Source organism: Mustela lutreola, chromosome 5 (genome assembly GCF_030435805.1).
Source record: "Mustela lutreola isolate mMusLut2 chromosome 5, mMusLut2.pri, whole genome shotgun sequence".
Taxonomy (NCBI): domain Eukaryota; kingdom Metazoa; phylum Chordata; class Mammalia; order Carnivora; family Mustelidae; genus Mustela; species Mustela lutreola.
Genome location: NC_081294.1, coordinates 41,967,280 through 41,990,075, shown reverse-complemented (window position 1 = coordinate 41,990,075; position 22,796 = coordinate 41,967,280). Strand labels below are relative to the sequence as shown.

The 22,796-nt window shown below is 47.9% G+C and overlaps 1 protein-coding gene across 1 annotated transcript in view; it reads left to right on the top strand.

Moving 5' to 3' along the window:
- The first annotated feature begins 9,837 nt into the window (after positions 1–9,837).
- Positions 9,838–22,796, top strand: part of CSF1R (colony stimulating factor 1 receptor) — a 29,422-nt gene continuing 16,463 nt past the window's right edge. Inside the window, exons 1-6 of the mRNA XM_059174018.1 lie at positions 9,838–10,074; positions 13,986–14,243; positions 14,694–14,978; positions 16,329–16,465; positions 17,095–17,254; positions 20,616–20,802. Of these exons, the coding sequence (XP_059030001.1) occupies positions 10,026–10,074; positions 13,986–14,243; positions 14,694–14,978; positions 16,329–16,465; positions 17,095–17,254; positions 20,616–20,802 (1,076 nt within the window). The 5' untranslated portion in view covers positions 9,838–10,025. The remainder of the gene's footprint in view (positions 10,075–13,985; positions 14,244–14,693; positions 14,979–16,328; positions 16,466–17,094; positions 17,255–20,615; positions 20,803–22,796) is intronic.

Sequence of the window (22,796 nt, the reverse complement as noted above, 5' to 3'; positions counted from 1 at the left end):
ACCCAACCGTACTGTCTTCATAGTATTTCTTCATACGTAATAGAACAAGGCTTTCCATTCCTTTCATCTTCTTTAAGAATGTCTTGGCTATTCTCAACCCTATACTTTTCCTCTCCATTCGTTCTGTTTAAGGTTTAAGTAACAGTAAAATTCACCCTTTTTAGGCTGCAGTTCTTTAGTCTATAGTGCTACTTACGTTTTGTTTTGTTTTATTTTATTTTGTGTAATCTCTACACCCAGCTTGGGTCTCGAACTCAACACTTGGAGCTCAAGGATTGCACGCTCTTCAGCCTGAGCCAGCCAGGCACCCCCATTGTGCTACTTTTGTCGAATGTATATGTTCATGTTATCACTATCACAATTAAGACATAGTTCCATCACCCATTATTGGATGTATCATTTGCTAGTATCTTCTCCCACTCAGTAGGCTGTCTTCTCATTTTGTTGGTGGTTTCCTTTGCTGGGCTAAAGATTTTCATTTTGGTGTTGTCCCAATAGTTCAGTTTTGCTTTTGTTTTCTTGCCTGAGGAGATAAATCTAGAAAAATATTGCTAAGGCCAATGTCAACAAGATTTCTTCTAGGATTTTCATGGTTTCAGGTCTCACAGCTAGTTCTTTAATCCATTTCGAGTTTATTTCCGGGTATAGGGTAAAACACTAGTCCAGTTTCATTCTTTCCCATGGAGCTGTCCTGTTTTCCCAACACCATTTTTTGAAGAGACTGTCTTTTTCCCATTGCATATCTTTGTTCCCTTTATCATAGGTTGATTGACCATATAAATGTGGTTTGTTTCTGGGCTCTTTATTCTGTTCATTGTTCTATGGTTCTGTGTTTGTGCCATTACCGTACTGTTTTGATAACTACAACTTTCTAGTACATCTTGAAATCTGGGATTGAGATCTTCAATCCTAACTTCGTTCTTTTGTCTCAAGATTGTTTTGGCTATTCAGGGTCTTTTTTCGTTCCATACACATTTTAGTATTGTTTGTTCTAGTTCTGTTAAAAACGTTGTCAGTATTCTGATAAGGATTACATTAAATCTGTAGATTGCTTTGGGTAGTATGGACATTTTTTTTTTTTTTTAAGATTTTATTTATTTATTTGACACAGAGAGAGATCACGGTAGGCAGAGAAGCAGGCAGGTGGGGGTGGGGGGTGGGGATAGCAGCCTCCCTGCCGAGCAGAGAGTCCATTCGGGCTTGATCCCAGGACTCTGAGATCATGACCTGAGCCGAAGGCAGAGGCGTAACCCACTGAGCCACCCAGACGCCCCTAGTATGAACATTTTAACAATATTGGTTCTTTCTTCCATGGGCATGGAATGCTTTTCCATTTGTGTCACCTTCAATTTCTTTCATCAATGTTTTATAATTTTTGGAGTACAGGTCTCTCATCTCCTTGCTTAATTTTATTCCTGGTATTTTATTATTTTTGGTGCCGTTGTACATGGGATTGTGTTCTTAATTTCTCCTGCTACTTCAATGGTAGTGTATAGAAATGTAACAGATTTCTGTACATTAATTTTGTGTCTTGTGACTTTACTGAATTCGTTTATCAGTCCTAGTAATTTTTTGGTACAGCCTTCAGGGTTTTCTATATATGGTATCCTGCCATCCGCAAATAGTGAAAGTTGTATTTCTTCCTCATCAGTCTGGATGCCCCTTATTTCTTTTTCTCACCTGACTGCTGCAGCTAGGACTTCTGGCACTATGTTGAATAAAAGTAGTGAGGGCAGACATCCTTGTCTTGTTCCTGATCTTAGAGGAAAAGCTCTCACCATGCAGTAGGATGTTAGCTGTGGGTTTTTCATATATGGACTTTATTATTTTGAGATATTTTCCATCTAAACCTACTTTAGTGAGAGGTTTTATCATGAATGGATGTTGTATTGTGTCAAATGTCTTTTCTGCACTCTATTGAGATGATCATACCGGTTTTTTGTTTTCTCTTGTTAATGTGATGTAGCATACTGATTGATTTGCAAATACTCAAACCATCCCTGGAATGAATTCCACTTGGAAGTGGTGAGTGATTTTTTTTTTTTTTAATGTATTGTTGGATTTGGTTTGTTAATATATTTTTTTAAGATTTTATTTATTTATCTGCCAGAGAGCGAGTGAGCACAAGCAGGGTAGAGGGACAGGCAGAGGGAGAAAACAGGCTCCCCGCCCGAGCAGGAAGCTTGATGCGGGACTCGATCCCAGGATCCAGGGATCGTGACCTGAGCCAAAAGGCAGAGGCTTTACTGACGGAGCTCCACAGCAGTCCCTGGTTTGCTATATTTTTGAGGATTTTTTGCATCTGTGTTCATCAGAGATATTGGCCCGTAGTTTTATTTTCTTATAATGTCCCTGTATAGTTTTGTTATCAGGGTAGTGCTGGGATAATACAATGAGTTGGAAAGTGTTCTCTCCTCTGCTACATTGTGGAAAAGTTTGTGTAGACTTGGTATTATCTCTTCCTTGTTTTGTAGAATTTGCCAACAGAAATATCTGGGCCTGGAATTTTGTTTTCGTTATCTGGGGTCTGTTGTTACTGTTAGAAGGCTTTATATAAATACAGGGCCATTCATGTGACATTGGCACTTTGTGTCATTCAAGGGATTAGTCCATTTTATCTCACCTAATGATTTATGGGCTTAGCATTGTTTAGAGCATTTCCTTATTAACTTTTTAGAGTCCAAACGGTTGGTGGTAATGTCCACGCTTTCATTCTTGATATTAGTAATTTGTGTCTTTCTTGTTTTGTTTTGTTTTCCTGGATATTTTATTCATTTGTTTCAATGGTTTTACTGGTTTTTCTCTTAACATTTTTGTTCTGATCTCATTGATTTCTGGTGGTATCTTTAGTTTCTTCCTTATAGTTGTTTTGGGTTTTATTCTTCTTTTTCTAGTTTCTTAAGCTGGAAGTACAAATCATTGATTATTTTTTCATTCAATTCTAAGTATTTTCTAATTTCTCTTGTGATTTCCTCTTTGACTCGTGGGTTGTTTATAAGTGTGTTATTCAATTTCCAAATATTTGGGATTTCCCAGATATCTTTCTGTTAATGAATTCAAGTTCAATTCTGTTTTGGTACGAGAAATAATTTATGGGGCGCCTGGGTGGTTCAGTGGGTTAAAGCCTATGCCTTCAGCTCAGGTCATGATCTCGGGGTCCTGGGATCGAGCCCCTCATTGGGCTCTCTGCTCAGCGGGGAGCCTGCTTCTCCCTCTCTCTCTGCCTGCCTCTCTGCCTACTTGGGATCTCTCTGTCAAATAAATAAATAAAATCTTTAAAAATAAAAAAAAGAAATAATTTATAAGATTTAATTATTTGTGTTTTGTTTTAAAGACTTGATTTATTTATTTGAGAGAGAGAACGAGATAGAGAGAAAGAGAGAGAGTGCATGAGCAGGCGGAGGGGTGGAGGGACAAGCAGACTCCCCACTCAGTAGGGAGCTGACTCTGGGCTCCATCCCAGGATCTGGAGATCATGACCTGAGCTGAAGGCAGACGCTTAACCAACTGAACCATACAGGTGCCCCTAGTTATTTGTGATTTTTATTTTATTTTATTTTATGTCCCAGAATATAGTAATCTTGATGAATGCTCCATGTGCCCTAAAGAAGAATGTGTATTCTGCTACCGTTAAGTGGATTATTCTATAAATTTCAATTAGGTCAGGTTGGATTATAGCCTTGTTCAATATCTTTACTCTTTTCTCTCCTCCTGTGCTTATTTATTATGGGGAGAGAAGCGTTGCCAAGGATTTGTCTGTCTGTTCTTTCGATTCCATGGGTCTTGTTTCCTATATTTCGAAGCTCTGCTGTAACTGAGGTGCATATGCATTTGGAATCATTACGTCATCGGGGGTGATTGACTCCTTTGCCATTACATAATGTCCTTCATTATCCTGAGACGTAGTCCATGTCCAAAGCCTACTTGGTCTATCAGTGCAGCACATCAACCCTTTCTGATTATTGTTTACATGGAATATCTTTTTCCATCCTTTTGCATTTATCTTGTCTGTGTCTTTATTTTTAGAGTAGGTTTCTTGTAGAAAGCAAATAGCGGGAGTGTGCTGACCATCTCTGTCTTCACTTGGTATGTTTGGGCTGCTTACCTCTAGGACACGAGCTGACGCTTAAGCTAATAAGACAAACCTCTCATCTTGTTAGATGTTTCTTTTTGTTTTACCCGGTCTTCCTACTCTTTTTCCTTCTTTGGATTAATTGACTATATTTCATGACTCTATTATGACTCTATCTTACCTCCACTGTTGGCTTATAACATATACCTTTCAAACAATTTTTATTTTAGAATTAGACTTTCTTTCTTTTTTTTTTTTTTAAGATTTTATTTATTTATTTGACAGAGATCCCAAGTAGGCAGAGAGGCAGGCAGAGAGAGGGGGGAGAAGCAGGCTCCCCACTGAGCAGAGAGCCCAATGTGGGGCTCGATCCCAGGACCCTGAGATCATGACCTGAGCCCAAGGCAGAGGCTTTAACCCACTGAGCCACCCAGGTGCCCCACCTTTTAAACAATTTTAATGAATATTTTAGATTTTAAAATATATATCTTTAATTAACCAAAACCTGCCTGCAAATCATATTATACTGCTCTAAATATAGTATAAGGGCCTTACAGAGTGCACTTTCGTGTCTTCTGTAATATCCTTGCCCTACATTGTACGCCTCCCAGAAGCCAGACACACATAATAATCGGCCACCTTCAGTGCTTTAAGTCAGCCCACACCCAGCCTGCATTTGTTTCTGTAAGTCAGGTCTCCCTGGAACACAGCTGTAGTCAATAGCCCGGGTGTCGTCTGCGGCTGCTTCTTTACAATGATGGCTTCGTTAAGCAGTTGCCACCCAAACTGAATGGCTTGCCAAACCTAAAACAGACACTATCCGGTTCTTTACAAAAGATTTCAACAATGTCTCCTTCAGACAGTCTGTTATCTTCTTGAGGGAGAAGCAAGCTCTCTGCTGAGCAGGGAGCCTGATGTAGGATTTTTTTTTTTTCTAAATTTATTTATTTGACAGAGAGAAATCACAAGTAGACAGAGAGGCAGCCAGAGAGAGAGAGAGGGAAGCAGGCTCCCTGCTGAGCAGAGAGCCCGATGTGGGACTCGATCCCAGGACCCTGAGATCATGACCTGAGCCGAAGGCAGCGGCTTAATCCACTGAGCCACCCAGGCGCCCCCTGATGTGGGATTTGATCCCAGGACCCTGGCGCCATGACCTGAGCAGAAGGCAGCTGCTTAACCGACTGAGCCACCCAGGTGCCCCAAGGTTTTTTGTTCTTTTTTTTTTTTTCTTTTGTAGTGCTGATCTCCTGGCAATGAATTTTATGGTTTTGTTTTTCTAAGAAAGTCTTGATCTCTTCTTCTTTTTTTAATCAAGGTAAAAGTCATATAACATGAACTTCAACTCCTATGACTTCAATTCAGTGACGTCGAGTGCACTGTGTTGTGCAACCATCTCCTCCCTCTAGCTTTGAGACATTTTCATCACCCCAAAAAGGAACACTCTCCCCATCAAGCTGTCACTCCCCACTACCCCTTCCCTCCAGCTTTCTGTTTCTGCAGACTTTTGTATTCTGGATGTTTCATATAAATGGAGTCGTACTGTACGTGACTTCGTGTCTGGTTTCCTTCACTTAGCATAACATTTTTGAGGTCTGTGTGTGTCGTGACATTTATCAGTACTCATTTTCTCTTTTCTTATTATTTATTTTATTTTTTTAGTAATCTCTACAACCAGTGTGGGGCTCAGACTCACAACCCTGAGATCAAGAGTCTTGTGCTCTTCCAACAGTGCCTCTCATTCTCTTTATGGCTGAATAACATTCCGTTGTGTGGAGATGCCAGGATTTTTATCTATCCACTCATCAACCCCTTTCACCTCTTAGTTATGGTGAATACCGCTGCATTAAACATTCAAGTGCAGGGGTGCCTGGGTGGCTCAGTGGGTTAAAGCCTCTGCCTTGGGCTCAGGTCATGATCCCAGGGTCCTGGGATTGAGTCCCCCACCGGGCTCTCTGCTTGGCAGGGAGCCTGCTTCCCACCCTCTCTCTGCCTGCCTCTCTGCCTACTTGGGATCTCTGTCAGTCAAATAAATAATAAAATCTTCAAAAAAAAAAATTCACGTGCAAGTATTTGCTTGAATCTCTATTTTTAATTCTTTTAGATATGCCTACGAGTGGAATTGCTGGGTCATGTGGTAATTCTGTGTTTAACTTTTTTTTTTTTTTTTAAAGACTTACTGATTTGTTTGAGAGAGAAACAGAGCATGCACGAGCTGGGGAAGCGGCAGAGGGAGAGGGAAAGAGAATCCTCAAGCAGACTCCCCACTGAGCACAGGGCTCGATCCCAGAACCTGAGCCGAAATCAAGAGTCAGCCTCTCAATTGACTAAGCCATCCAGGCACCCCTGTGTTCAACTTTTTGAGGAACTACCAAACTGATTACCATAGCAGCTGCACCATTTTACAGTCTCACCAGCAACGCACAAGGGTTCACTTTTCTCCGCATCATTCACTTGTTATTTTCTGATTTTTCAATTATGGACAACCTAATTGGTGTGAGGCTGTATCTCCTTGTGGTTCTAATTTGATGATCAGTGATGTTCAGCGTCTTTTCATGCTTATTGGTCATTTGTACGTCTTCTTTGGAGAAAGAGCTACTCAACTTTTTTGCTCACTTTTAATTGAGTAGTTTGCCTTTTTGTTGGTGAGTTAGAAGAGATACATATACTCTGGAGATCGAATCCTTATCATACATATGATTTGCAAATATTTTCTCCTGTTCTGTGTGTTGTCTTTTTATTCTCTTGATAATGTCCTTTGATGCACCAAAATGTTGCATTTTGATGGAGTCCAACTTACTGACCTTTTTTTTGCTTGCTTTGCTGGTGACATATCACAGAGACCATTTCCATGCCTAGGTCATGAATATTTACCCTTATGTTTTCTTCTAAGAGTTTTTTAGTTGTAGCTTTTATATTTAAATCTGATTTTTTATAATTTTTATATATTGTGTGAAGGATCTAACTTCATTCTTCTCTATGTGGCTATCCAGTTCTTTTAAGACCCTTTGTTGAAGACATTGTTTTTTCCACATTAACAGTCTGGGCACCTTTATTGAAAATCAATTAACCATAGATGTAAAGGTTTATTTCTGGACTTTCAATTTTATTCTGTTTATCTATATGCCTAACCTTATGCCAATACCACACTGTTTTGGTATCTGTCGCTTTGTAGTAAGTTTTGAAACTGAGAAGTGTGACTCTTCCAACTTTGTTCTTTTTTAAGATTCTTTTGATCACTTGGAGTCTCTTGAAATTCCATATGAACTTGAGAATCAGCTTTCCCATTTCTGAGCAAAATGCCACTGGGCTTTCAATAGGGACTGCATGGAACGTGCAGATCACTTTGGAGAGGATTGCCATCTTTACAATGTTTACATACAATATTTACAATACAATACCAATGCATGAACAAGAGATGTCTTTCCATTTATTTAGTCTTTTTAATTTCTTTCAGAAGTGTTTTGTGGTTTGCAGGGCAAATATCTTACATCTTTTTGGTTAAAGTTATTCCCAAGTATTTTTACTCATTTTGGTGTTATTGCAAATAAAATAATTTTTAAACCTCTTTTTTGGATTGCTCATGGTCACTGAATAGAAATAAAATAGAGTTTTGTGTGTTGATCTCGTACCCTACAACTTCGATGAATTTATTAGCTCTAATGGGTTTTCCCCCCATAGATTCTTTAGGATTTCTCTATACATAGGATTATCTCATACGTGAAGAAAAATAGTTTTACTTCTTCCTTTTGACTTTGGATTTTTTCTTTGTGATTGCTCTGCTCAGAACTTCCAGTATAGTGTTGAACAGAGGCAGTGAAAGTGGAATCCTTGCCTTGTTCCTGATTTAAGGGGAGAAGCTTTCAATCTTTCACCATTGAATTAACTGTGAGTTTTTCACCTACTTTTTTTTTTTTAAGATTTTATTTATTCATCTGTTGGAGAGAGAGAGAGAGCACAAGCAGGGGGAGCAGCAGGCAGAGGGAAAGGAAGAAGCAGGTTCCCCACTGTGCAGGGAGCTCAATGTGGGGTTTAATCCCAGGACCCTGTGATCATGACCAGAGCCGAAGTCAGACAGTTAACCAACTGAGCCACCCAAGTGTCCCTCATTTACGGTTTTAATCATGTTAAAGATGTTGCCTTATATTCCTAGTTTGTTGGTGTTTGTCAAATTTTGTCAAATCTTTTTCCTCCATCAATCGGGATGATCACATGGGTTTGTTTGTGGTTTTTTTTTTCCCCACTCTGGCAATGTAGTGTTTTAGACTGATTTTCATGTGTTGAATCATCTTCGCATTTCTGGGATAAATCTCACTGGTCCCGATGTACAATCACTGTAATGTGCTGTTGGATTTGGCTTGCTAGTATTTTGCTGAGTAAGTTTACATTTATGTTCATCGGGACATTGGTCTGTAGTTTTATTTTCTTGGGATGTTTTCATCTGCCTTCAGTATCAACGTAATGCTGTCTTCATAAAATGAGTTGAAAAGTATTCCCTCATCTTCTATTTTTTGAATGAGTTTGAGAAGAATGGGGGTAAATTCTTTTTTGGGGGGGGGGGTAAATTATTATAGAACTTTGTAGAATTTACCAGTGAAGTCATCTGGTTGTGGGTTTTTCTTTGTTGGAGGGTTTTTGTTTATTGATTTAATCTCTTTACTAGTTATAAGTCTATTCAGTTTTTCTATTTCTTCTTGAGTCAGCTTTGGTTGGTATTCATGGTTACTTGAGGTTCAAAACACTTTTCTGGGAAAAAAAATGTATATATAAAATATATCACATATACCTGGACATGAAAAGACTAGTCATTTTCCTGGATCGATATTACATGGGAATTTTTTTAGTTTCAAGAAATAACTTTTCAACCAAGAAATTACAACTTTACAACTTTAGAAATAAGGAGTAAAACTCTAAGGGAATCCGTTAAAAGGGGTAAAAAACAATTGACTGCAGGAAAGGAAGGAGCAGAAGAATGTTATTTTTCTGAAGAAATACAGCAGCAGAATTAGACTCTTCATAAAAACAAACAAAAAATAACTTAAGGAGCACCTGGGTGGCTCAGTGGGTTAAAGCCTCTGCCTTCGGCTCAGGTCATGATCCTGGGGTCCTGGGATCAAACCTCACATTGGTCTCTCTGCTTGGCGGGGAGCCTGCTTCCTCCTCTCTCTCTCCGCCTGCCTGTCTGCCTACTTGTGATCTCTGTCTGTCAAATAAATAAATGAAATCTTTAAAAAAAAAAAAAAGTGATGTAAAAAAATGTTCTACAACCAGGCTGTCTAGATCCAAATCTCACTTCTGCCACTCGGTAGCCCTGTAATTATGGGTAAGTTTAAGGTGTTTGATCTCTCTGAGCCTCAGTTTTTCCATTTGCAAAATGGGAATGGCAGTAGTGCCCATTCCATAAAGGTTCTATGGAGCTGGAGGAAACAGTGAATGTAAAGGGCTTAGCTGCGGAGAGTCCTAGAAATGGAAGCTTCTTGCTTCTATCACCAGGCTCTCCCAGAACAACCAAACTTTGCTTTTGGCTAAGCCAGAGCTGCCTGGTCACCCTGGGGACTCCCCCATTTGTGCTACTGACTGCTTGACTTTGGGCATGTCTGTTCTCCCAGGATCCTTTAGAGGTGGCTTGAGAAGGGCCCTAAACTTAACCAGCTCCCCCAGGCTCAGGCTGGCCCTGTCCCAGTCTCCAACCCCTCCCTCTGGGGGTCATGGCTTTGTTTTCTTCTGAAGACCCAAGATTTCCAAACTCTGTGGTTGCCTTGCCTAGCTAAAAGGGGAAGAAGAGGATCGGCCCAAGGAGGAGGAAGAAGAGGAAAACAAGAGAAACAGCTAGTACAGCAGAGAGGAACGTGTGCCCAGAGGTCCTGGTCCCTGTGGAGCTAGAAGCTGAGACCCCCGCCCCGTGCCTTGCCCACCCCTCAGCTCCACATCAGCCTGCCACCTCCCCACTGAGGCCATGGGCCCAGGGGCTCTGCTGGTCCTGCTGGGGGCCACAACTTGGCGTGGTAAGAGCAAAACTGGGGACTCTGCGTGTTGGGGTGGGTGCGTGACAGGGAAGACCGCTGTGCAAGGATCCCGTAAAACCTTGCCCGTCCCCAGGTGTTGCCACTCTGGACCGCAGGTTTGCATGTGTCTGCTTTGGAAAGGCAGTGGAGGGAAAAGAGGGTGTGTGGGGTGGAACCAACTCCACCAGGGCTGCAGATCTGTACCAGGTCAGAGGCTGGGACTCCCCAGGTGTCCTGAACAAGCCCCAGGACTTCAGTGTCCCCATCTATTCAAGGGCAGGTGTCGGGGGCCGTGGTGAGCTGGACTAAAGAATGCTGTTCAGACTCCACTCTGCACACAGATTCCCCAGGGATCTTGTTACAATGTGCATTTTGACTCAGTAGGTTCCAGGTACAACGTGAGATTCTGCGTTTCTAACAAGCTCCTAGGAGATCGGGAGGCCATAGAGAGCTCCTGACGGCTCTGCTAGCTCCCAGCCTGTGAGCCTTTGAGAGCAGGCAGGACCCGACTCAGAAAGGGGGCAGCAGTCATTCCTTGGGAGGCGTGGGTAAGGGGCTGGAAGGGAGATAAGGGGTTAGCCTCTCTGGCCCAGGGCTCGAGTGAGGTGAGTTTGGGAGGAGAGTAGAGGAGGACTAGAGGAGGGCCTGGAGGGAGGGCAGTGCGGGTCTCCCTGGCCAGAGTGCTCCCAGACACAGGCTGCTGGGCCTCGGCACAGAGAGCTGTGTGGCAGACCTGGTCCCACCTCCAGCTCTGGTGACAGCAGCCCTGGTGGACTCCATCCCAGGAGGGCGCCTCACTGGAGGGGAGGGGCTGCTGCTTGGCTGGTAACTTCAGTTATATTTTATCACATGCTTATTTGGGGGGATCTTAGGCCAGGATGGGGGTGAGGTGGGGTGAGATGGGAAAGCAGCCTCAGCTCTGGCCTCCCCATAGTTCTGGGGCTGCAGGACCCTGTGGAGAAGGTGTATCTGGACCCCAGTGAAGAGACGGCCCGCTGAAGGTCTTTTTGTGGCCCTGTCAATCTTCTGGGCTTGAGCGTCTGTTCTGTTATTGAGATGTAATTTACATACAGTAGAATGCTCAGATTCTTAAGTGCACAGTCTGATGAGGTTTGACAAATGCTTGTGCTTGGGTACCCACCACCCCAATGAAGACAGAAACGGTTCCCCTCTCTCCAGAAAGTCCCACGGGTTTTATTTCACTGTCTTGTCCTATCCGCCTGCCCAGCACCTGCCTGTGGGGCACTGTTGGGGAGTGGAAAGGTTGTCTGGCGTCTAGACCCAGAAGAAAGAAGATAGGAAGCAGCAGGCTAGAAGCCTCAGGTTTCAGCCCCACAGACCAGTGGTGAGAGAGTAGGGGTACAGGGGCGGCCGTGAGGGAGTCAGGGGCCAGGTTCCGAACACCCTTGAGTTGGGGAGAGGCCCACTAAGATTCTAGGCTGAGGAGGGGGGCTATGTCCCAGGCCTTGGTGTGTGGTATGGGGGTGGTGTTGAGGGAGAGGAGTGGAGTTTGGGCCGCATCTCAGTTCTGGGAGCTGAGACGAGAGGCCGGCACAGAAGGCGATCTTGGTCAGTGTTGGCCAAGCCCAGCCCCCACCCGCAAGGAGGATGGGCCTGAGCAGTCTTTCTCTTCCCGCCAGCTAAACCATCAGGGGGAAGTTAGGGGCAGAAGTGGAGGGTGTCAGCCTGGCCCTGCGTGAATATCCGGGACAACAGGACAGGACAAAACAGGACACATTTCTCTGACCGCATTTCCAGGAGACTGAGACAGGGACTAGAGGGACAGGGCAGGGGAGGGGAAGGAGAAGGTGCCACTGAGACTGGGTGGGTGCGGAAGCGGAACCCAGCGAGATTCACAGACTCCGAGATCTCGGAGGAGACTGTGACCTTGAAAAGTTTAGAACTTTTGGCTCAGGCGGTTAAGCATTCGACTCTGGATCTCAGCTCAGGTCTTGATCTTAGGGTCATGAGTTCAAACTCTACGTTGGGGTCCACACTGGGCATGGAGCCTACTTTAAAAATAAAATAAAAAATATTTAAAAAGTTTAAAACTTTAGATACTAGAGTGTCAGGACCAAAAGGGAGGTTAGAAATGTCGCAGCAAGCAGTAGCCCAGGGCAAGAGCGGTGGACTGGGCCTGGGGCCGCTATGGCCTTCCTGAATCCTCCAGGGACCTCCCAAGTGGAAAGGGACTATTCCCATTAGAAGGAAGAGTAGCCTGAGGGCCAGAGAGGGTAAGCAACGCACCCGGCGTAAGGGAGAACCAAATATCAGGCGGTGAGGATGTGACCCCACAGGCCGAGCTCGTCCCTATGGTCAAACCCTAGCCGGGAACCCGCGTTGCAGCAGCTCGGCTGGGATTTGCCCACAGCCTGACAGAAAAGACGCTTGCCCCTCTCCCTGGGGGTCACGTGGCCCAGCGCGGACACAATCCCCAGGCGTTGGCCTTGGCAGTGTTCAACAGTGCGCTGGATTCTTTATGCTGACGGCAAGGCCAATCCCTCTAGATGGTATAACAGCAAAACACCAAGAGGCCATCCTGGAGGAACTTGACAGAGAAATTTTTCCAGGTCTGGAGTCTGTGGTGGGGATGGGGAGGAAAAAACCCACTTTGGCCACTTTTGTACAGGACAGTGGAGAACCATGAATTCAGCTGAAGCCCTGGGGGCAGCAGTATCCAGGACTCTGTCCCCAAAGTGGAGGGGTCTGATTCAGTGGGGACATCCAGCTGGTCAGTGGCAGAGCCAGGCCCTGCAGCCCAGAATGTTCCAATGTGCTGCAGGTGGCCCTCCCTCTTCCGGGGGTCTCTCCGTGGGAGAGGGGTCGGTAGCCAGGAGGGCCAGGAAACAGAAGTGAGAAGGGCTGCGGGCTGAGCGGAAACTAGGGGCCGGGCTGGACACCAGCAATGTGCTTCCGCCCACATGGGCTCGGGGGGCGCCTGGCTGCCCCTCCAAGGCCTTGAATCAGCTCTCACTTCCCTCCTTTGCCCCTATTTTAGGCCTGGAGAAATGCTGACACGGCAGAGGCAACGGGTCTTCTTCCCGGAGGGCCTGATAGGGGTTTCAAGTTCTCTTTTTTTCCTTCAAGAAAATTTTCCTTAAAAGAGATTGGCTTCCTAGTAAACAGCAGTGCCGCGTGCTGGGCTCGGCTGCCAAGCCACCCTTACGGAGTATTTACTTGGTGACAGATGAGGTTCCAAAGGCCTCTCATGCGCTCAATCCTCCTGGCATCCCGAAAAATGTGCACAATTATTGTCCCCACTTTGCAGGCGGGGCAACCGCGGCACAGAGCCTCTGAGCCGTCCCACTATGCGGCAGGGCAGACGTCCAGTGGTGGGAGTGGGCACAACACAAGACCCCCGGTACCCTTCTAACTCGGCTGGGCCGACATCCCACGACCCTTCTCTTTTTCCCAATATGGATCAAGTCGGAGGACTTTGCCACGAACATTCCATTCCCTTGTTTTTTTTCCATTGCTTGTTCGAGCCCCCTGCTTTGAGCCAGGTCCTGGGTCTGGCACTAGGGACAGAGCCCATTTTGTACATGGGGCCGAAAGGGTCCGCCCGTGGGGAGGACGTTGGAGGCACAGCTGGGAAGGCTGAGACAGGAGGCTGGGGAGGACCCGTGGGTCAGCAGCTGCCTGGGTGCCCAGAAATCTCCCAGGGCCCGTTTCTCGGAGGAGGGGGCTGCTGGACATCGGGCCCTCCATGAGCAGATTGGAAATGGGGGACTGAGCAAATGACAGAGAGGGCCAGGACTTGCTCAAGGTGACCCCCAGTCACAGCTAAACCCCAGCACCGCACATCTCCTGCCAGGAGGACCTCAGAGGCTAGGATCATCAGACCAGCGCGTGCCTCCTCAGGGCTTACTTCTGTCCCCTGTTCACCACCTTCCCCCTCCCACTGCCACCAGTACAAGGAGTCCCCGTGATAGAACCCAGTGGCCCTGAGCTGGTTGTGGAGCCAGGCACGACGGTGACCCTGCATTGTGTGGGCAACGGCAGCGTGGAATGGGACGGTCCCATCTTCCCCTACTGGAACCTGGACACTGAGGCCTCCAGCAGCACCCTGACCACGAATAATGCCACCTTCCTAAACACTGGGACCTACCGCTGCACGGAGCCTGGAGGCCCACTCAGGGACAGCGCCATCATTCACCTCTACGTCAAAGGTGAGGACTCTGGGCCCACTCACTCCCAAGATGCCTGGCCCAACAGGAACCACCAAGAATGGGCAAGAGGGCTGGACCCTAACATTAGCAACCACAGTAAAACAGCTCCTCCCCAAGCAAGGGCATGCCTTTGACCATGACTGGTGGCAGTGCTTCCAATTCAATGTAGTTCTCATAGCAACATAATGTGACATAGGTGCCGCAATTGTGCCCATTTTCCAAAGGCTCAGACAGGTTGAGTCATTTGCCCAAAGTAACCCAGCACCAAGTAGCGGGGCTGTGTCTGGCTCCAGCACCCCCCCACTCAGAAGCATCCGCGGGGCTGCTCTGGTACATGGTGTGACCTCAGGCAAACCATCAGCCCCTCCGAGCTTCCCCGTCCCCAGGGTCCAGGCACCACTTAGCCTGGTGGAGGGAGGGCAGTTGTAACCCTGTATCCCTCTACTGCAGACCCCGTCCGACCTTGGAAGGTGCTGGCCGAGGAGGTGACGGTGATGGAAGGTCAGGATGCGTTGCTGCCCTGCCTGCTCACCGACCCCGAGTTGGAGGCCGGCGTCTCGCTGATGCGGGTGCGTGGCCGGCCCGTCCTGCGCCAAACCAACTACTCCTTCTCGCCCTGGTATGGCTTTACCCTCCATAAGGCCCAGTTCATGGAGACCCACGGCTACCAATGCAGCGCCCGGGTAGGCGGCAGTACGGTGACATCGATGAGCATCTGGCTGAAAGTGCAGAAAGGTGCGTGGGGCTGGGAGGGACAGGCCAGGGCAGAGGGCAGGGCCGGAGAGCCCGCAGACACGGGAGCCGAGGGAGGACCCGGGCCTGGTGGGGAACAACGGACCATCCCTCTTCTTCCACTTCTTCCTTCCAACTGCACCATGGTCATCCACGGGGCTCCTGCGGAGGCAAGACAAGCAAGGTGTGCTGGGCAGAAAGAGACAGCTCAGGACAGTCTGGGTGGGTGCACGTGACAGCTCTCATGGTGGAGGTGACAATGGTGTGAAGTCTCCCCCTTGCCCCGGCTAGGTTGGTACACAGGATTCCTCATTCTGAAAGGCCTGGCATGAGTATGCAGGACCCCAGGCTTGCCGCCTGGCTTAGTATAGGAATCAGGTTTCTGCAACAAGGGCCAGGGTCACAGCCATGTGGCAGGCAACAGTGCCTGGGCTCTGAAGCCATGAAACCTGTTTGGGAAGTCATGGGACCCCACCATGTGGGCAGAGGGGGCCATTAGGTCTCTTTCCCCCGCACTCCATCTGTCAAGCCCTGGGCCCTCGGTGACCTTGGATGAGTCCCTTAGTGTCTCTGGGCCTTGAGAAACTGGATTAGATCATCTTTCAATGTAAGTAATAACCATGAACTTGAATTCAATGCGTGCTCTGCATCAGGCACTGTACAAGCTGCTGGGGATAGCATCAGCTTCCAGGGAGAGACAGAATAGAGAGGGCAAATAACAGGCTGGCTGATCCACAAGAAGTTGCGCTGGAGAAAGCTGAATGTGTGTGGGCTGGGGGAGGCTCACCCAGAAGGCTTCTCAGAGCAGAAGATTTGGAGGGTGAAAGCGGCTGCTGGCTCCCGGTATGGAAGGAAGAGTACTTCAGGGGGTGTGTGTGTGCAGTTTCTGGTGGGAAGGCCAGTGAGGTTGCAGAGCGGGGCATAAGCACGAGGCAGCAGGGGCTTGGGGGGTCGGTCATGGGCCCGGCTTGCATCCCAAGAGTGATGGGAAGCCACTGGATACTGGCCCAGGAGACGCATGTGATCCAATCTACATTCCTAAGAGGCCCCTTGAACTGCTTCAAGGAGTCTCATTGTGCGGGGGTCCGAGGGGAAGTGGGGTCCTTCTAGGTGGGTGTTGCAGGTGCCCAGAGCAGAACACAGGGTGAGACTGGGGAGAGGTGTGGTGACGAAAGGGAGTGGACTTCTCCGAGTCTGTTTCAAAGACAAGACGAGCTGTAGAGGCCTCCGGTCTGCCTCCCAGGATTTTCAAGGGGACCTAGGGAGGCCCCAGCCGGTTTCTGGCCTGTGGCAGGGAGCAGAGTGATGACGGCTCCAGCCTGGGTGTTCATGGGTCGCTTCCCCTGACCTCAGTCATCCCAGGGCCCCCGACCTTGACACTGGAACCTGCAGAGCTGGTACGGATTCAGGGAGAGACTGCCAAGATCGTGTGCGCAGCCAGCAACGTTGATGTTAGCTTTGACGTCTTCCTCCAACATGGAGACACCAAGGTCAGTCCGTGGGGAGACAGCAGGGGGAAGGGTGCCCATTTTCCCTGCACACCAGGCACTGCAGGATGGCGGCCAGCTACCAGCTGGTTCTCTGGACTGAGGGCATAGCCCAGCCCTAAGATCTTACTGCCAGTCAATAACTAATTCAAAACCAGGACCTGGGCTCATGCTACTGATTATTGTTGGTGGGGGGAGGTAGTACTCTTCCCCCCTTGACCCATGAACTTTGCCCCAGCCTATAGACAAGAACCAGAGGTCAGTTCACCTCTGACTTAGCAAGGGGTTCCTTGGCCACCTTGAAGCCCAGGAATATAAAGGCCATTTCAGAAAAACGAAGAGAGGGGGACGCAGAAGGAGTATCTCCAAATGGCATTGGGCAGCTTCTAAGAGCTCCTCCCTGCCCCACTGTGTCTACCCCTATTTACATGTAATAACTCGTTATTCTTCACTACAACCCTAGGAGCATGGGCTGGTGTTCATCCCATTTTACAGATGAAGACTGAGGCTCAGAGTTAGTCCTTTGCCCAAGGAATGGCAGATAGTATTCTTTAAAGGCTGGCAATTCGAACTCAGAGTTTTCTAATTCCTAAACAATGTTGCTACCCCATTTCCACTCCTTCTGACTACAGCTTACAATCCCTCAACAATCCGACTTCCAAGGTAACCAGTACCAAAAGGTCCTGACCCTTGAGCTCGATCACGTAGGCTTCCAAGATGCCGGCAACTACTCCTGCGTGGCCACCAATGTCCGAGGCATCAACTCCAGGTCCATGGTTTTCCGGGTAGTAGGTGAGCATCAGGGTGATGGGGGAGGGCTGCCAGGGATCTTGGGTGAAGGAGTGTGTAGGGAGATTGGGAAGGAGGGAGCTGATGGTGGAGGGAGCCACACTGCTGGGAGCCTTCCCAGATCCTTCCCCAGAATCCCTCGCTCCCCTCCTGGAGCTCCTACAGGGCATTACTGCCTTCTGTTTTGGGACTGCTCCCTATTAGACTGCTGTTCTCTCCTTCATTCATCCTTCATGCCTGGAACAACCACACAGGAGCAGACAATGCTCACCCCGCAAGATCATGCCGGAAGCGCGGGGTTGCTGGGAACACCAACCCCCCCCCCCCGCCACCACCCAGCCCCAGCTTGAACAAAGTGGCCTAAGCTAGGCCCCAAAGAACAGAGGTAGGTTAGCGAGGCAGAAGAGTGGGAAAGGACAGGCACGAGCACAGCATGTGGAAGGCGCAAAGTGAAAGAGACGTGGAGAGAAGCTGCCCATGGCAGGGCTGTGAGTGGTGTGACATGTGGCCAGAGAGAGGCAGGGATGGAGGCGGCGTCCAGACGGTAAAGCGGGTGTTGGTTGGCAGCGCATCCTGTTGGGAAGTCATTGGGAGTTGAAGAGAGAGTGACGGGAGCAGACTGCGTGGCAGGGTACGTCATGGTGGCCAGCAGCCCACACTCCTAGCAGTCACTATCTCATAGTTGTGAGAATTAAGTGAATCTGTCAATCCATCTATCTATCTACTCTGACCCAGAGTAAACACTAAGTGTGCACAGGAGAGGTCATCTGAGAAGGCCAGTCCAATGTCCTATGCTTTGAATGGGAGATCGGAGGCTGGACAAGCTAAGGGGGAGTTTCTCAAGGTCAAGACGGGCTGAGTGATTGCAGTCTGGCCACGCCTCGTGTGTTCAATGTTATGGGAGACAGGGGGGCATCGGGGAGAGCACACATGACCATTACCCCTGAGAGCAGCGGCACTGCACGAGGCTTGCCGTCAATATGAGCTCCGCCGTGGCCCCCATCCTGCGCTGGGAGCCACGCGCGGTGAAGGAGGAGAGAAGCACAGCGAATTGTTGCCCAGCGGTGGGCTCTGAGCCTGAGTGTTTCCTATGGCCCGGATACAGCAGTCACTCCGTGTTTGTGTTCGTGCCCACTTCTGGTCAGACACTGCTCTGAAAGGCTGAGGACACAGCTGCAAACATGGAGGCCCCTGCCCACGGGAAGTTTGCGCTCCAGCTGGGGAAAGACCAGCAATGAGCTGACATAAATTCTGGAGACGACATCAGTTCTCTAGGGTTTGCTGTTTAAAATAGGGCGTCCTCAAGGATGGTCTCACCGGTCAGCTGCCATCTGAGCCATGGCGTGAAGCTGGCGGAGGGGTAAGCTTGCAGGTGCGCGGCAGCACGGAGCCCCGGGGCAGAGGGCGAGCGGCACTGTGCTTGCCGCGTGCAAGGAACGAGCCAGCCAGCATGGCCAGGGTGGGGCTCAGGTGAAATCAGAGGGGTGAGCGGAAGAGGAGGCAGTTTCCACAGGGCCGTAAGGGAAGGTCTTGGGTCTTCTCCCCTTGAGAAAGATGGGGTGCCATGGGAGGGTCTGAGTAATGGAGTGTGATATCATCTGACTTGCATGTAATGAGATTTAATATGGCTTTCTCGTGCTGCGTGGAGGGTAGAAGCAGGGGGACAAGGTAGGAGGCTACTGCTATTATCCAAGCTAGAGGAGAAAGTGGCTTGATTGAGGCGGTGACGGAAGAGGTGATGGGAGGATGGGTGGAGGACAGGTAGACAGATAGATGATCGAGGGGGGGAGAGAGAAGAGGACAGAAGCCTTGTCCTGAAAACTCACAGGCTAGTTGGACAGAGAGGATGGCTACCCAAAGGGAGAAGCAGATGCCGGAAGTAGCTTAGATGTGGTGCCTAATGAATGTGTAGTCCAGAAGGGGCGCAGGAGTCCAGGGCAGGGAGGGCTCCCTGTGGCCTGGACTGGGGGGGCACAAACCCCTGACAGGGATAAGCCTTGAAGGATGAGAAGGCTTTCAATACAAAAGAGGAAAAGGACAGGGCTCCTGGTGGAGGAAATGGCTTGAACAAAACCTCCAAGGCAGGAAAGACTGTTGTGTATTGGTGTGTTCAGGGGATGTTAAGAGACTCAGATGTGTGTGTGTGTGTGTGTGTGTGTGTGTGTGTGTGTGTGTAGGAAGAGGGGGCTGGCTACATGGGCATAAAGAGGAGACTTGATTGAGAGAGGCTCGAATGCCACTTTGTCTGGTGGAGGCAATAGGGAGCCATAAGGACATTAGAGCAGGTGTATCACCGGGTACAAGAGTGAACTTTAGATTTCATAGACCTGAGTAAGGAGAGAAACCCTTAGAGATCATATAGGCCAGGGCTTTTTGCAAAGTCTTGGGGACTTAAGAAAGCTTTTCAGGGGCTTCCCTAAGGGGCATGGAGAGACTGAGTGAGCGGGATCCTTGCCATAGCTCCTTTTTGTGAGATTCAACCAGAGCAACTTGGTTTGAATTCATGCAAGCTTTAATTAGAAGAAACTAGTCTGGACTTTTTCAGGCATAGGGAACAGAAATCAATTTGAGCTAGCCTGATCACAAGAGGATTTTTCTTGGCCTTCTAGCTAAAAAACCAGTAGATAGGAGCGTCAGGTAAATTGGATCTAGGGGTTCAGCTGATGTGAACAAGAAAGAACTTGTTGCTTCTCACCTCTACCTCTCGCTCTCCATTTTTCTTGTGGACTCCTTGTCACATAGGGTTCGACAACCCCAGTGACGTTAGGGCCTCTCCTTTCCCAGCACTCCAAGAAAAACCATGGAAATAAGTGTCATAGGACCTGTGGGCTCATGACTTACCCCCCAAACCACTCCCTGTTCCAAAGGGGACATGCTACTTTGATTGGCTGGCCTGGGTCACATGCCCCCTTAGAGCTGGATGTGGAAGCTTCACTGCCCCAACTATTAGCAGGAGAAGGGGAAATGGGTGAGGGTGTCCAACACCCCCCCCCAACAAAAAAAAAAAACAAAACAGACTTTTTTGCCACTGAAAAAATTTTCAAAAAGTTGTAACAACACAAGTATATTCAATCTCTTTGTTATATAAATAAGGATCTAGAGGTACCAAGGAGGATAGGAATTTGTCCAGGTTCTTCCAAGAATTCAGCAAAGAGAAAAATTTGGACTTCTGTGGGGCAGTGATGGGAGGGGAGGTATCAGAGGGCGAGTCTTGGTTAGGGGCGGGGGTTATAAGCCTGGCACACAGTAGGCACTAAGGAAGGCTCCAGCTGAATGGCTGAATCAATGGGTTGGTCACCAAATGAGCAACCAAACAGAGATATCTTCCCACTAATGCCAGATCTGTATGTATTCTGCTTTCCAGAGAGAGCCTACCTGAACTTGACCTCCAAGCAGAACCTCCTCCAGGAGGTGACTGTGGGTGAGAAGGTCGATCTTCAAGTCCAGGTGGAAGCCTACCCAGGCCTGCAAGGTTGGAACTGGACCTATCTGGGACCTTTCTCTGACCACCAGTCCAAGCTCAATTTTGTCATGATGAAGGACACATACAGGTATGACCAATGAGCTCCCACAACCCACAACCACAAGGGGAATTCTTCAGCCAGAAGGCAGGACACTGACTGGGTCATGTCTCAACCTTCCTGGTGACCTAGAGCAAATCCCTCCTCCTTTCTGGGTCTCCCTTGCCCTGACTCTAGGAGCTCAGTATCAGTCATCTGTGTTTGACTAGGACAAAATTGGCTTGCCCCTCTGTCCCACATCCTTGGGAAGTCCCATGCCCTCCTCAAGAATTCTACCATTTCCTGGGACATGCATTCTCATGCTCACTCGAGAACTCCAAATCCCATCAGTCTCTTCTTTCGTGGCCAATCCAAATGTAGAAGACACTGTTCCATGATTTCTACTCCTAGGTACACTCCTAATAATGATGGCTCAGGGAGTCTGCCACGTAAGCCATGGACTTGGCGCCGGGGGCAGAGAGAATCAACATCACACCAACACAGATACTTCAAAATTCTTTAAAGGCCTGTGGTCACCCACCCCTGAGAATTTCTCCCTTATTCTTCTTCACAGGCTCAAAATGCTTCTCATAAAGTGCTATCTGACTCCATCTCCTCTTTCCTCCCTTCTCTCCACTTCCAGAATCTGACTTCTCCCACACACACACAGCACGTTAGAAATCCATTTCCTGTCTCCTTACATCCTCGAAGTGTCACTTGCCCCTCCAAAGTGGCCTCACAGGTAGTTTCCTACGTAAGAGCCTTCTCCACAGGAGGAACACCAATACCATTTGTTAAAAACGATAGCTTCTTTACCCACTTGTGTCTGAATGAGAGCACGGCGCTCAAGGACAGCAAGCATGTGCTGTGCGTGCAACCCGTTCCCCCTCGCACACTCTTGACAGACATCTCTAATCCACTGTTGAGCCCTTTCCCACAGGGTCTGAGTGCAGCCTGGGAGTCCTTCTTGACACAGTCTCTCAGCCAGTATTTTCATTATAACTGACTCAGGAGAAGAGACGTGTTGGCCATTATTTGGGGATTTGCTAGATATTTGCTAGGTAATCCCTTAGCCATCTTCCAATTCCAGAACTCTCTGGGGTTCTCTTCCTAGCTCCTGAAGCCCAGATCTCATGAATGCCTGGCCTCCCCAGTTTGCCTATTGTCAGAATCAAAGCAGAACAAAATGTTCATCAGGACAAAAATGTTCCCTTGTCCTCATTTTTCTCCTCTCAGTTCCCTTCTCATCCATTCTGGTCAGGATTTCTAGCTTCCCTTTGTCTAAAGCAGAAGTTCTGAATCTGGAGTCTATAGACCCCTGGGAGGGGGTTGGTCCACGGACAGGTTTCAGGGGTCCAAATGCAACAGGGACATGCAGAAAGAAACCATGGAGATCCCCCCAAACACGGTAGTGTGGGGCCATTTGGCACAGGGCAGATAAGCCTGGGCACCCAACAGCCGCACAATTGAGCTCATGTGATGGGTGTGTTCATATGGTGACTTTGAGTCATGCAAAAAAGTTAAATTCTTTCCGCTTAAGAGGTAGATGTGTAGAGGGGTTCTGTATGCCAAAGGTCTGGCTGAATGAGATGCCCTTTGAATACCGTATGTATTAGTCCAGTATAATTTATAATTAAATGCTATAATTGACTTAAAAAAAACTTATTTACTACCTAAACAATACATGTCCATTAAGGAAATGCTAAAATAGAGCTTAAGAAAAAAAATGAAAAATTATCTGGAATCAGCTGAGAATAAATTATATTGTCCATATCTGCTTCTGGGTCTTCTGTAACAAAGGGCACCGTTGAACTGCGTAGCTATAATGAGTTGGGCTCTGTGTCAAGCACCCTGAATGTATGTCCCTTTAATCTTCAGGCCAAGCCTGTGGATGAATTATCATCAGTGTCACCCTCATAGAAAAGGAAGCAAAGGATCAGAGAGGTTAAGTACTTGTCTAAGATCAAAGAGCTAAGATAGACAGCGCAAGAACTTGAACCCCAGTTTCTGTAGCCCTGCGGCTACATCCTGACTCTCATCCCTCT